Source organism: Cebus imitator, unplaced genomic scaffold (genome assembly GCF_001604975.1).
Source record: "Cebus imitator isolate Cc_AM_T3 unplaced genomic scaffold, Cebus_imitator-1.0 Scaffold735, whole genome shotgun sequence".
Lineage (NCBI taxonomy): Eukaryota > Metazoa > Chordata > Mammalia > Primates > Cebidae > Cebus > Cebus imitator.
The window spans coordinates 150,763-165,204 of record NW_016108050.1 but is presented as its reverse complement, the minus strand read 5'-3'; the positions used below and the strand labels follow the sequence as shown (position 1 = coordinate 165,204).

The 14,442-nt window shown below is 57.0% G+C and overlaps 1 protein-coding gene across 1 annotated transcript in view; it reads right to left on the bottom strand.

Annotated features, from left to right (window-relative positions):
- The window catches only part of WNT3 (Wnt family member 3), a 53,427-nt gene extending 45,600 nt beyond the window's left edge, over window positions 1-7,827 (bottom strand). Inside the window, exon 1 of the mRNA XM_017519296.2 lies at window positions 7,560-7,827. Coding sequence (XP_017374785.1) covers window positions 7,560-7,639 — 80 coding nt within the window. The 5' untranslated portion in view covers window positions 7,640-7,827. The remainder of the gene's footprint in view (window positions 1-7,559) is intronic.
- Window positions 7,828-14,442: the final 6,615 nt, after the last annotated feature.

The window sequence follows — 14,442 nt, the reverse complement described above, 5'->3', positions numbered from 1 at the left end:
AGCAGTTTATCCAACTCTCCTGTTTACTGATACTCAGAACAGTTAAGGGTGGTGCCTAATATCAAGATGGTGGCAGAGCCAGGTCTCAGGTTCCCTAACTGCCCGCCCAGAAGCCTCCCATCTCCTCACACTGACCCCTCTCGCCCCAGAGCCCGCTCCAGCGTCTCCTTCCTTCCCTAGATGTATGGGTGTGCCTGACATTTCTGGAATTCACTCCACACATATAATGAGGCCATTTTGAGAAGGCCTGCCTCAGGGGGAACCAGAGAGCTGTCTAGTGTCCCCACCCTGACCCCTGCCAACTCCTCCCGGCTGTACAAGCCAGGCTGCAACAGATAAATTGACACTGCCGGCCTCAGCAACCCTACCCCTGCCTGCCCCACACCTTTCCAGCCTTAAGAACTAGCGGTGAGGGATTTGGGATTCACAGCTGCGCAGGCTGCCCGGGAACTAAGCGGCCTTAGAGAGGTATCATCAGGTGGCTTGCTCCATGCGTCAGTGTTCACATGGGAAATGCCGATGTCAACTCAGCAAGAATCGAAACAGAATGGGGGCTCCAGTCAACAGCGCGGAGTGATTGTAGCTGCAGCCAGCGGCATTGGGGTGACTCTCTGAGATACTAGTTTATCATGAGGATATGGGGCCGCACCCGCTGGCAGAACCGATGTGTGCCTGGGGTGAGACCGGTGGCCTAATGCTGAAAAACCGGGTTTCGGCCTCTGAGCGCAGGGCCTTCTCTCCAGCCCACGTAGCCCACTGAGATCTGAGTGACAGAAAAGGAGCAGACCCGCAGGCAGGCCCTCTGAGGCAGCAGCAGGACAGGGTGCCAGAAGGAGAGTGTGGAGTTGCCACTCCGAAGATTCTAGAAACTCTGGCCCAGGTGCAGTGGCTCACACCTGTAATCCCAGCATTGGGAGGCTGAGGCGCATGGATCACCTGAGGTCAGGAGTTCAAGACCAGCCTGGCCAACATGGTGAAACCCCCTTCTCTACTTAAAATACAAAAATTAGCCAGGCGTGGTGGCACATGCCTGTAGTCCCACCTACTTGGGAGGCTGAGGCAGGAGAATCACTTGAACTCAGGACGCAAAAGTTGCTGTGAGCCGAGATCATGCCACTGCACTCCAGCCTGGGCAACAGAGCAAGACTCTGTCTCAAAAAAAAAGAAAAAAACAGAAACTCTGCCCAGGTGGTGTAGCTATTCACCTGCCCAGAAGCAGTGAGGAGACCCAGTGCTCCCTCCAGCAGGCCTGTTTTCCAGTGCATCACCATCCACCCTCCCTTGGAGAAGTCCCGGGAGATAGGATCCGTCCTCCTCCCTCTTTTGCCACCTTCTGCACTCCCAGGGGCCTAGCCTCTCACTGAGAGCAGGGATTCCCTCCCTGGCAGAAGGATAAAGAAGGACCCTGCTTGGAGCCGGGACAGCCAAAGGGACAGGGCCTGGATGGGGAGGAGGTAGAAGTCTAGCCCCTGCCCCCTCCCCACACATACCTCCACCCCCCCACCCCCGCCCCAAGAATGTAATTAAGCAGCAGCTTCTGCCAGGAGCCAAGCTTTCTGCCTTCCGACTATAAATCACTTTCTGAATCATCTCAGCTCCTAGAGAAACAGCTTCTGCTCAGGCTGCTCCAGGCGGCCCTGGTGCCACTCCCCCAGCAAGCCTGCTTCCCCCCCACTCCTGTGCCCAGCCCCCTGGCTCTAGGTCCCAACAACAGTCTGGCAGACTCTGGGGGTCGGGGGAGGATTGGGGGGACTCTAGTAACCTTCTCTACCCTGCCCTCCCTTCCTGAGCAGGCAAAGAGCTGAAGTGAGGTTAGCCTGGCCCAGCGTCCTCAGCTTGAGAATAAAACTACAGCACTATGGGGCAAAATAGGCAAAAAGAAGAAAAGGAGAAAACAGAGCCAGGTGGGGCAAATCTGGGAGGGCTTCTTGGAAGAGGCAAGTTTGGCTCCAGGACTTCAGATAGGGGGTGAAAATGGCTAACATCAATATACTTCCTGTGCGAAAGGTATCGTTTTAAGAAGTATTCACTCAGTCATTTTCGAAACCCTATGAAATAGAGGCAATCATTACCTTCATTTTACAGATGAGGAAACTGAGGCTTGTAGAGGTTAACTTGCCGTAGGTTACCCAGGCAGTACATGAAAAAGCCAGATGTGAATGCAGACAGCCTGGCTGCAGAAGAGTGGGAGTGTTTGGGGCGAGGTTTGGAAGTGCAAGCAGGCTGGCTTGGGCGAGTGGGGCAGCCAGTTCTTTGGGATTTAGGTCAGATGGAGCCACAGAAGGAAAGAGGTGGACTGTCTAATACAAGCCAGAATGTGTGCAGTGGAGTGTCACGCTTCACAGCAATGAGCCCAGAACCTGTCCCAGCCCTGTGACTCTGAGAGGGAGAAGGGACCCCTCCATGTGCTTAAGGAAAATGAAGCCCAGAAGGAGACAGGGACCTGAATGAAGCCCAGAGAAGGGAAGTGACTTATTCCAGATGACAGGGTCCGTGGGTACTAAACTTGGAATTCAGACACAGTATCTCCCAACTCCCCATTTGAACCATTTTCGAGCATACAAGGTAACACGGGTATAAAAATGTAACATCAGGATGGCCCTAACCTTTGGGGGGTGGGGGTGGGGCTAGGCATACCTCCTCCCTGAGTTAGGAATGAGGGGTGGAAGATGTTTTGTCCTCCTTGGCAGCTGGAGAAAGTTTCTGTGGCTCACATCAGGGTAGGTGGGAAAGGTTCTGCTCAACTCCCGGCTCATCACATTCTGAGACCAGAAATATCTTCCCTTTCCCCACTTCTTTTTCCCTGGAAGGGTCTGTAAGCTGCATCCTCCTCTGAAATAAGTCACCTTTCCTGTGCCATCCCCTGGCTCCTTGTCTCCTGCCTGGACCAAGGAGAGACTTCTTCCAATTCTACATCAGCCCAAGTACCATTAATGTTTATTAGCATTAAGTTCTGTAGTGAGGAGGGCGGGGGATGCTTGCTGGGCTGAGTTCATTCTTTGGAGATTTCCACCCAGAGCCCTCTCTGCCTCAGTTTCTCCACCTTTGTCAGTGACTGAGCATGCAGCCAGAGGCCAGACTGTGGGCCCTGGTAGCACCTGGCTGGGTTCGCCACTGGTGAAGCTGCAGCAGGTACCTCCTAAAGGACTTGGCACCGCAGTCCAGCTCCTACCCCTTTCACCTCCTCACCAAAGGTTTTCCTACCAGGCCAGGATTCGTTGCAGGGCAGACATCTCAGACCCAAGCCCTCGGGATCCCTGGGGTGGGGATAGGGGAGATACTCAGACTCCACCCATCGCTCACCTCTTGGCCCCAGAGCTGTTGATAAAATGCTCTGAGAGTCTAGAACTTTCCCTAAGAGCTGCCCCTTCCCCCACGCCATCCCCCCCACATATTAAAGCAGGTTCTTCTAAGGACATAGCTCAGGCTCCTGATATTATTATAACGTTTGACCTGTTTTCTTCTTTTTAAGCAAAATGTGATCCCTTCAGAAGAATACCAACAGATCAGCCACCTATTTTGCTCCCTCTGGACTCCGAAGCCCCGCCCATGATGGGGGCGGGGTGAGCAGGAGGGCTGTTAACTCACTTCCAAGAGACCTGGACTAATTTCCCCGCCACTTCCCCCCAGGGAAAGGTCTGCCCTGGAAGGAAGACCACCCGGTTACAGCCTGGCCATCCAATCTGGTATCTGCCCATCTGTCTGTCTGTCTGTCTGTGGGATCAACAGCCTCCAGCCAGCTCAGCTTCTCGCCAGCCCCAGCCAGCCCAGCCCCAGCGAGCTGTAATTCCTGCCTGTTACAAGTGTTAACACCTGGCCTGGGGCCTTCCTCCCCCGCAGTCTCCAGGTGCCTCCCTGGGCCCAGCCCACTGACCCCCACAGGGTTTGACTGAACATGTTCACAAGCCTCTGAAAGGCGGGTGGAGGTGGGGAGTGGGTGGGGGAGGCAACAGGACATCTGACAGATGGGGAAACTGAGGTAGGGCTTAGGCAGGCGCTCAAGTGGGAGGATAGTCCTGGGATGGCAGATCAAGAACTCCGGTGTCCTATTTCCCAGCTCGCTGCCCTTGTCCTCTGCAAAACACTTTCACCCATGCTGTGAGGCAGGGATGGCTGGGGACCCCTGGGTGAAGGGTAAGGAAGCAGACCCAGATGGGTGAGCACTAGTCTTCAGTCACACAGCAGCAGGGTGAGCTCCTGACCCCCAGCAGACCCCCTCCATCACTGGAATGTAGCAGGTGCTGGGCTAGGCCCTAATAACATAGGTTTATCCCCCCCCCACCCCATGCCCCCAAGAAGGAGAAGAAAGACGAGTTTCTCCACCAGCAGCTGACTGGGACTGACAAGGGGAATTCGAGAAATCAGTGCTGCTGCTTCTGTCCCGGCTCTGTCACTACCTGGAGCACATCTCCCTTCCAGGGGCCTCAGTCTGAGGCCCCTTAGAGCTGTCCCTTCTGGTCATCCTTCACACAGGACCAGGGTCAAGCCGTGCGGGCTGAGGGTGTCGTCCTTGAGGGGCGGCATGGACAGAAATCCCAGCTACAAGACTTCCCCTGTCAGTGCTTCCTGGGGAATGAGTGAGCAGGTGGGCCAAGGAGGGCAAGGCAAGATGGGCTCAGATGCTCAAAGTATTGGAATCTGACTGGCTGGCAGGGTGGCGGGTGGCTGGGATGGAGAGGCGGGGCCGAAATGGGATCAGGAATCAGAGGCCCCTCCACCCTGCAGCCCCAGCGCCAGCCCTGAGGTGACTCACCCTCCACCCCAGCTCCAAGACCAAAGAAAACAATCTCAGAGAGAAAGGCCAGTGACTCTTGTGCCTCAACAGACAGGACAAGCTGGTGCCAAGGAAGCCTCTGTCCCTGCCTCTCCGGTGTGCCATCCCTGGCCGGCTGTGCCCCCTGCAGCCACCTTGTGAGACTTTTGCTTCCTGTTGGGCCTCCCCTCCAGGCCCATGGCTGCCCACCAAACACCCAAGCTCAAGTGTCATTCATACCCACAGGTAGCTGTCTGTAAACGTATTCACAGCCACACAGCCCCAGGCCCAGCACCTGGGGACAGGATCACAGGCAGACTCAGACACAGCCCTCACACAGTATGGACTTGAGGCTCACTCTCCTACTTACAAGCACAATCAGGTCATGGCCATGAGCACTGATATTCACGCACAAAGACATCTGTGGGGCTTTCCCCACACTGTCAGGAAGGCATGCACGCGCGCGCGCGCACACACACACACACACACTCACATGCTCAGTCATGAACACAGTCAAGCCCAGCGTCATAAGCAGACACAGGCACTGACCTTTACATGGGCAAAGATACTTCTAGACTTCTCTCTGTCTCTCACACACGTACATACACACATCACAGCATCAGCCACTTGCTGACACTTGTGTACAGAGACACAGCACACCCTATCGTGGGCCAAGGATTCCCCAACACACCCACACAATTTCACATCCACAGTTGCCCAGTTGTAGGCACAAACACTTTTGCACCTAGAGACACATTAGTGTATAGACAACAGCTCTTAGGGTCATAGACCCAGAAACACACACACACACACAGACACACCTCTCCTTGGCTTAGACAAAACAGCATCCCTGTCCCCCACCAAATTCCCAAACAAGCCATGTGTCTAGCATGATGTGAGGTCCGGCGTCTTGACCTTTCAGCTTTCCCCAGCATTTCCTCTGATTGGGTAATTCCTATGTAGATGGTCCCCAAGACACCATTTCACACCAGAATCTCCACCAACTGGAAGAGTGTCCTCTTCCAATCCATAGGGCTGGAGAGCCTGGTCTCTCTTCCCCAGTCCCTGCCACCTATGGGCCGCCAAGCCTTTCCTTACTACCCTCCCCCACCCACCAGAGTCCCTGCGAAGGCAAGGCAAAGAACAGCATGGCCTTGGCCCGGGAATGAGAAGAGGATCAAGAATGGCTGGGTAAGGCTGGACTGGTGTGGGCAGCAGCCTTTCCCCAGACCTGCGGAGCCCCCCATCCTGGAGTCCCTCGCTGTCCCGGCCACCCCATGGACTTCTCTATGTGCTGGAAGCCTCAGGTTAGCCCAGCTCCATGGAAAAGTGTGGGTTGGGCAGAAGAAAGACTTCCCCTTGACTGGCTGTCCTGGGAGCAACTCCTAGCACCCTCTAAATGGAGGCCCTTGGCCATGCCCCCACCCTCTCTCCCAGGGGCCCCCAAACACGCAGACACAAATGCTGCCACCCCCAAACAACTAGAAGACTCGGGGTGTGGCCCCCAAATCCCGCCATCTCTGCTCCTCCTACCCAAGGCTCTGGGGTGGCGAGGCAGGGAGACTGGGGGCCTGCAGGCAGTACCGCAGCATGGTGGCACTTCTCTCTGACTTTCACCCTGGGGGCCACAGCCCACTTCTCACTCACAGATCGCCAATTCTTCCTCCTCACCTCCCACCCTCAGGCCGAGGCTCTCCTACATCCAGGAGGGGAAGATTCTTTAATTAAAGTTTTCCGGAATGCAGGGGGCTGGAGACTGGGAGAGGCGGGGTGTAATTTAGAGAACTGGTTTCAGTGTCTTCCCCTCTGGCCCCTGGGACCTGTGGAGGGTGGGGGAGCGGCGATGGGGCCGATTGGAAAACAAGGGGACTCCTGGAGCTGAGGCTCCCAAAGGGATGTTTATTCCTCACACAGGCCCCCCAGACAAGCACAGCCCCCCAAGCACTGCACCCGGCTTCCCAGCCTTATTTACTAAAATGTCTTTTGTATCCGCATTTCTCGGGGACTGAATTCTCCTTTCCGTCTCCCTTTCTCCTCAGTCCTCGGTTTTCCAAAAGGAACAAATGTGACATGGAGAATTGGGTTTTTGGTCAAAGAACAACAAGCCTACCCCTCCCAGACAACTACATTTTCAAGGAACCCCCCTTTTGCCAGGGTGGACAAGCAGGAAATGAATAAAACCCGAATTCAATGGCATCCCGGATCAGCAAATACCATATTCACTCCAGAGGCTCAAGATGAATCTAGAGCAGTGGGGAGAATCTGATGAAATCCCCCCACTCCCTTGCCCCGGGAGGAGCCCTGACGCCTTTGGGGTCTGAAATACGAAGGCAAGGGGGGTTATTGTGGGGAATCTCTTGATGGAGGCGCCGGCAGAGGTGGGGTGGCAGTGAAGGAACAGGATGGTTTTGCCCATGAAGACCCCAAAATGGAGAAGAGGAGTGGCTGGGCCCCAGGGACAGCGCTGGATTTCCAGAAACCCAGCTGCAAGCAAATGGGGGGTCTTCGGGGGGGCCTCTAGATTGGGACGGGCAGAGGGTTAGGATCCAAGAATAAGAAACCTCCTGAGACGGGGAAAGTCCTCCAGCCTCAGCAGCCGGGAGCAGGGAAAATGGTGAGGGAGCCAGGAGTTGGATTCCGAAGGCGACACCAGCAGAAAATCCAGGAGGGGTGGGCGGGTGGGGGGCTGGAGGGAGGCGAGGAGAGGAGCCCCAGCCCTGCCGCAGCCCACCCCCAGCCGGCGCCCCCACCTTCCCCGGACGCGGCGGGGAAACCGGGTCGCGGGCAGACAAGAGGCGAGTCTTACCACCAAATTGGGTAGCCGGCGAGGACCCTGGTGCCACAGAGCAGGAGGCCGAGGAGCAGCCCGAGCAGGTGGGGCTCCATTAGAAGCGGCTCGGAGGAGGAAGTTTGCCCGCGACCATGAAGAGGGGGAGCGACGCCCCCAATAGTTGGAACAAAGTCCACTTGAGATTGGAAATGACTTTCGGGCTTGTCAGAAGCGCACCTCCACCCGCAGCCGCCCCCCTCCAGAGCCCAGCGCGGAGCAGCCGGGTTTGAGGATGTCAGCGAGCAGCCAATCAGAGCCCGCGGCCTAAGGTAAGAGATGAGTCTGTAGTTCAGCCTGTCAATCACACACCCCTCCCGCCCGGCCCACAACTCGGGCTCTGGGAAGGGCATCGCCCAGCAAACTTGGGCAAAGCCCGCGCCCTGGACGCCGCAAGGCTTCGCGGGGGTCGCGGGGGGCCGGACCCTCTGCTACCGCCGCGGCCCCCCGCCGGCCAGGGTTAGGGCGCGGGGGCTTTGACTCGGGCGTTCACATGGCGAGGGCTTGGCGTGGGCATGAACGGGTGGCTCCTCCGCTGGCGGGGACCGTGACCCGTTGGGACGTGGGCCCGTGAGGAATCGAGGGTGGAAAACACAGGGATGTTTCCAGAAGCCCCACTCGGGCAGGTCAGGATCGGTGGGTGGGGGAAAGCACCCCCTCCCAGCTTCCAGCCTCCCGAGCCCGCCCGCCCTCCAGGCCCTCGTCCTGGCCGCGGGAGGTCGCTTTCCGGGCGTTCGAGGGGCGTGCGGAAGAGTCCGAGGAGGCTCGAAGGTCTGGCTGCGGGCGGCGCCGGGGGACCGAGCCGACTGTCATTTGAGTCTTTTGTCAGGGATCAGATCGGTATCGGGACCTCCTGCTGCCTTTGCATTTCCTGCAACTGACACCAGCGGCCAGTCGCATTTCCTGCTCGCGGAGTCGGGTCACTTTCTCCTCCTTGAGGGGTTCAGGCCCGACCTCGGGCACAGGTCGGAAGCTTGACCTACAGCCTCATTGGGTTTATCGGTGGGACCATCAGGAATCGGTGAAACGCGCAGCTCTGGCCGAGGGAGGCACAGGTCCTCGGAGGACTCTGCTGCCCTCCGGAGCGTCCCTCATTGCCCGACTCTCCTGCCTGAGGCCCTGGTTCTTCTACTGATAGGGAGCTCCATCCTGGGGTTTTGCGGTAAAGACCCTTGCCCTGTGTGGACTCCAAATGCCTCCAGATCCCCAGCCCTCCCCACAGGAAAGGAGTCCTTCTAGGCCCCCTCGGGGCTTGCTTCCTCTCCTCTCCCTCTCCAGAGCTAGGAATCAGGTCTCAGTCCTGGGAAGTATCGACATTGTGGTCAGGCTTTGGGGACTTACGCCCGGCCACCTGGGTGCCTTCCCCTAGGCCCCCTCCCGGGCCACCTGAGGCACCAGGGCTCTGCGCAGCCCCGGTCTGGGTGAGGGAAGCCAGTGGGGAGCGGTGGACCGCGGTGTAGGGAACTGTGGCAGAAGGGGCAGAGAATGAGCCGACCCGAGACCTATAGAGGCTTGGAACGGCGGGCGTTCCTCGAGGTGGGGGTCACGGCTAGAGGAAGTCTCACGCCAGGGGGCCAGGCATTCCTGGCCTTTGATCTGAGCCCCCGTACCCACAGCTCGAACCTGCGGCCCCTTCTGGTCGGCAAGCCCTCTCCACACGCGGCTGCTGCCGGCACTGGGAGCGCGGGGAAATGGCCCCGGGGGCACCAAGGGTCGGGAGAGCCGCCTGGGCTTGTCACGGCTCCTGCTGCGTTCCTAGCCTGGTGCTGGAGTGGAGGAGGTGGGAGGGGGGGTTGAAAGAGAGGAGGGAAGGGGAGGAAAAGGAGAGACGGAGAGGAGGAGAGAGAGAGGGGCTCAGAGATGAGAGAGAAGCTGACAGAAACCAAGAAAAGGGGGAGGAGGCTGAGCCACCGGCGTGAGGAAGAAAGGGGCAGGGGTGAGAGGAGAGGACCAAGGAGCTGCAAGGCGGAGAAAAATCGTGAACCTGCCCAGGAGCGGTGGAGCTGGTGGGGAGCTGCAGAGATGGGGATCCCTAGAGATGCTCCCCATGGCTGGGCTGATTCTGGGGTGCCTTGCTTCTGATTCACCTGGAAAGGGGGTTGCCGCTGGCATGAATGCAGAGCCTCAGGACCAAGACTCTGGGACTGGAGAGCCTTCCACATACATCCCTCTTGTCTGGAGGCCTGCTGGGTCCCACCTGGGCTCCTGTCCGGCTCATGGAGCTCCCAGGTGGCTTCTAATCAGCACTGCCTGCTGGAGTCCTGCCCAAGGGCTCAGGAGTTCTAGAGCCCCGTGACAAGTCATGCTGAGAGCTGGAGAGGGCTACCTTCCCTGGCCACTCAGACACCACCGTGGATGCAGTGTGATGGGGCAACAGGGCCTGGACTTGATGGCCTCTTGGAGTCATTGCTGAGCCTCAAGTTTCCACAGGTGCCAGCCCTGTGAGGTGGGGGCAAAAGATCCAGGGCTGCTGGTGGGAAGGTGTGTTGGCTGAGATATGTTCAACCAGCATCCTGGGTGCTGGGGGCAAGATCGGTCATTCCCTGAAGGGCCATGTGTACCTGGATGCCTCCTCCAGGGAGCCTGGAGCACTCAGAGGCCCAGCTCATGTGCATCAGGCGGGAAACAAGTGGGTGGGAGGGTGGAGTCCAGAAGCTGCTGGCAATGTGCACCCGGGAAGTGACAGAGGAGAGGACTGGAACCTACCACCGGCCCTGCGAGGCACCCTAGAGAATGGAGGCGTGTGGGGATTTCCCCCATTTGAAAGTTCCTCAGAGGAGGGGAGCCTGAGCCCCTTCCCTTCCGCCAGGTGTCTTTCCTTCAACACAGATTTAATTTCCTTCCTCCTGCGAGGCTTGAGCTGCCACTAGCGGAGACACAAGAATGGTTTCTGTCGGGGGAGGGCTGGCACCCCAGCCACAGGTCACAGAAACATCCTTCTCTAACAGGCACCCCAAGCCCCAGGGTGGTTTCACTTGGTGGAGAAAGGGTTAAATTAACTACAAGACCTGGAAGGGTGGGCGGAATGGAGGCATCAGCCAGTGGACTGGGAGGCCACCGCTCTGAACGGGAGGGTGGTCTCTTGGAAGAGGACAGAAGAAGCAGCAAGAGCCAGGGAACTGGGGACACGGGGTGGCACGTGGAAAGCACTTTTGTTGTGTGTGAATGTCTGGGACCTTCGACCTGGCTTCGGGACCTCAGCTCCAGTCCAACCCCCTTCTCTAGTTGGCCCTGAGGTTCCTTTTGATGTGCACATCCCCGGGGCTCAGAGTCAGCCTCTGTGTATTCAGTGGGGCTCCACTGGACCCCCTGCGGAGGCACCGGGTAAACAATGAATCTGGCGGCCGGGCCCGCACCCGCCCTCAAGGGGCTACCCGTCTGTCGCGGGGAGGGAGGAGGAAATCTCCGATCCAAGCACTGTGCCGATGCATTTTTGCTTGAAACACGTCTTGGGGCTGCCAGGGGGGATTTGGGAGCCAGACCAACCTGCGTGGATAAAGAGAGAGGCAAAGCCGATGCGGGCGGGGAAGCAGGCGGGGAAGTGCGAAGGGCCGAAGGCCTAACACCACAGGTTTGGGGAGGAACGGCGCGCTTAGGGAGCTCCAGGGCCACCTGGAGAGGAGGGCGTTTAACTTTCTCCTAGGAGCTGTAGGAACCACAGAGCAGTTTTAGGCGACTCCCAGAGGCCACTGGAAAGCTGGACAGCAGAGCCTGGAAGCAGGAAGGCCCTGGCGTGGGTGGTGGGCGCAGGAGTAAATCAGATTCCTTTTAACCGCCCAGCTCAGTTCGCTGGCATAGAGGCGGAGTCCTGGAAATGCAAGAAGCCCCCGACTTGCGCCTAGTAAGCGAATAGTAAGTGAGCAACAGATGTTAATCTAACACACAAAGCGCAGGTGCACTAGTAGGTCGGCTGGGAGCCTGGCGGTCCAGGCACGCCCCCTAGCGGTGGTGCTGATAGCAAGGCGGGAAGTCAGCAAGCGAGGAAGGTGCCCCGCCTGGTCCCACTCTGCTCCATGTGGCTGGGTCTGGCATCCTTAATCGTTGCTGGTGAGCAGCCCGATTGCAGAGGATCTTGGTTAAGTAGGTGCCCTCATGAGTGAACGCCCTTAAGCTACCTCGCAATCCCGGAGCTTAGCTGGGGATAAGGGGTGCCTGGATCTCAGGCTCCCGTCTCCTCCCCAGACAGGAGGAGGGCGGGCAGGCCCAGGTGATGCTTGTCCAGGGCTCCCTCTCCCGGGCACCGCTAGATCCACCCTGCAGATGCCTCCCGCTTCCGCTGACATGTGGGAGGCTGCCAGGGGCAGGCCGATGTCGTCACCGGCTCTTCCTGGACACTGAGATCACAGGGGCCGCTGTGGGCACGTGAGACATTCTTCCTGTGGCAGTAGTTCCTCTTGTCTTATCTCTAGGTCCCCAGAGCATTTGTGTTATTTATTCATATGTATGTATTTTTTTAGACGGAGTTTTGTTCTCATTGCCCAGGTTGGAGTGCAATGGCGTGGTCTCGGCTCACTGCGAGCTCCACCTCCCAGGTTCAAGTGATTCTCCTGCCTCAGCCTCTCAAGTAGCTGGGATTACATGTGCCTGCCACCATGCCTGGCTAATTTTTTTGTATTTTTAGTCGAGATAGAGTTTCACCATGTTGGCTAGGCTGGTCTTGAACTCCTGACCTATATTTTTAAGACTGAGTCTCCCTATGTGGCCCAGGTGGGAGTGCAGTGATGCAATATCGGCTCACTGCAACCTTCACCTCCCCATGTTCAAGTGATTTTCCTGCCTCAGCCACTCAAATAGCTGGGATTACAGGCATGCACCACCACACCCAGCTAATTTTTGGGGTTTTTGGTAGAGATGGGGTTTCAATATGTTAGCCAGGCTGGTCTTGAACTCCTGACCTCAAGTGATCCACCAGCCTGGGTCTCCCAAAGTGCTGGGATTAAGGTGTGAGCCACCAGTCCCAGCCTCCCCAGGGCATTTTGGAAAGTGATTTGGGGTGAAAGTCCTTTAGAAGGGAGGGAATGGAGCGGGGTGGGGTAGTGTCCGGCTGCCTCTCATCTCTAAGCCCCTGGCTTCAGTTGTGGAGTGGAGATTACACTTTCCAGCTTATAGGGAGCTGTCAGCGTTAAATGAGAACAGAGCTTATGGAATGCCAGACCACGGACGGCGAATATGAAATATTGGGTTTCTTTCTTCTCTTGAGGTGACGAATAAGCCTCTCTCTCAGGTCTCTCCTGTCCCAGCCAGTGTCTGATAAGCAGTCCCCTTTCAGGTGCCCAGGAGCCTACTTCAAAATAGTCTCACTCTGTCACCCAGGCTAGAGTGCAGTGGCACAATCCTGGCTCACTGCAACCTCCGCTTCCTGGATTCAGGTGATTCTCCTGCCTCAGCCTCCTGAGTAGCTGGGATTACAGGTGCCTGCCACCACACCTGGCTAATTTTGTATTTTTAGTAGAGACAGGGTTTCTCCATGTTGGTCAGGCTGGTCTCGAACTCCCGACCTCAGGTGATCCCCCAGCCTCGGCCTCCCAAAGTGCTGGGATTACAGGCGTGGGCTACCATGCCGGGCCTGATTATTATTTATTTATTTTTTTAGATGGTGTCTTGCTCTGTTGCCCAGACTGGAGTGCAGTGGCATGATCTTGGCTCACTGCAACATCCACCTCCAGGGTTCAAGCGATTCTCCTGCCTCAGCCTCTGGAGTAGCTGGGACTACAGGCCCCCGCCACCACGTCTGGCTAATTTTTGTATTTTTAGTAGATACAAGGTTTCACCATGTTGGCCAGTATGGTCTTGAACTCCTGACCTGAGGTGATCCGCCAGCCTCAGCCTCCCAAAATGCTGGGATTACAGGCATGAGGCACCACGCCCTGCTAGTTATATATATTACGTAGCAGACAAATTCAGTTGCTTGTGTGTGTTGTCTGTCTCCAACTGTAAAATCTAAACTCCACCAGACTGCTGAACCCCCAGTGGTGTGGGGCCCAGCACCTTACAGCCCCTCAAAACACTCTCAATGATGGGCCCAGAGGAAAGGGAGCAGGCAGGGCTGAGGTCTCAGATGGAAGGACCACCAACTCAGGTCTGGGCTGCTGTGACCCCTCAGGGGCCTCAATGCCCCCATCTTTAGTGGCCCTGACCCCTACAACTCCCGCCTACCCCAGCTACCCTGCTCTGTGGTTTGGTTCTGTGACCCTCCCGTTTTTTGTTTGTTTGTTTGTTTTGTTTTTCTGTTTTTGAGACAGAGTTTCACTCTTATTGCCCAGGCTGAAGTGCAATGGTGCAATCTCGGCTCACCACAACCTCCCCCTCCCTGGTTCAAGCGATTCTTCTGCCTCAGCCTCCCGAGCAGCTGGGATTACAGGCATGTGCCACCACGCCCGGCTAATTTTGTTTTTTTTTTTTGAGACGGAGTTTCACTCTTGTTACCCAGGCTGGAGTGCAATGGCACGATCTCGGCTCACTGCAACCTCCGCCTCCCGGGTTCAGGCAATTCTCCTGCCTCAGCCTCCTGAGTAGCTGGGACTACAGGCACGTGCCACCATGCCCAGCTAATGTTTTGTATTTTTAGTAGAGACGGGGTTTCACCATGTTGACCAGGATGGTCTCGATCTCTTGACCTCGTGATCCACCCGCCTCGGCCTCCCAAAGTGCTGGGATTACAGGCTTGAGCCACCGTGACCGGCTAATTTTGTATTTTTAATAGAGACGGGATTTCTCCATGTTGGTCAGGCTGGTCTTGAACTCCTGACCTCAGGTGATCTGCCCACTTTGGCCTCCCAAAGTGCTTGGATTACAGTGTGAGCCACTGCACCTGGCCTCCTGTGACCCTCTCATATGATCCTGTGCTGCCTCCACTGGGGTG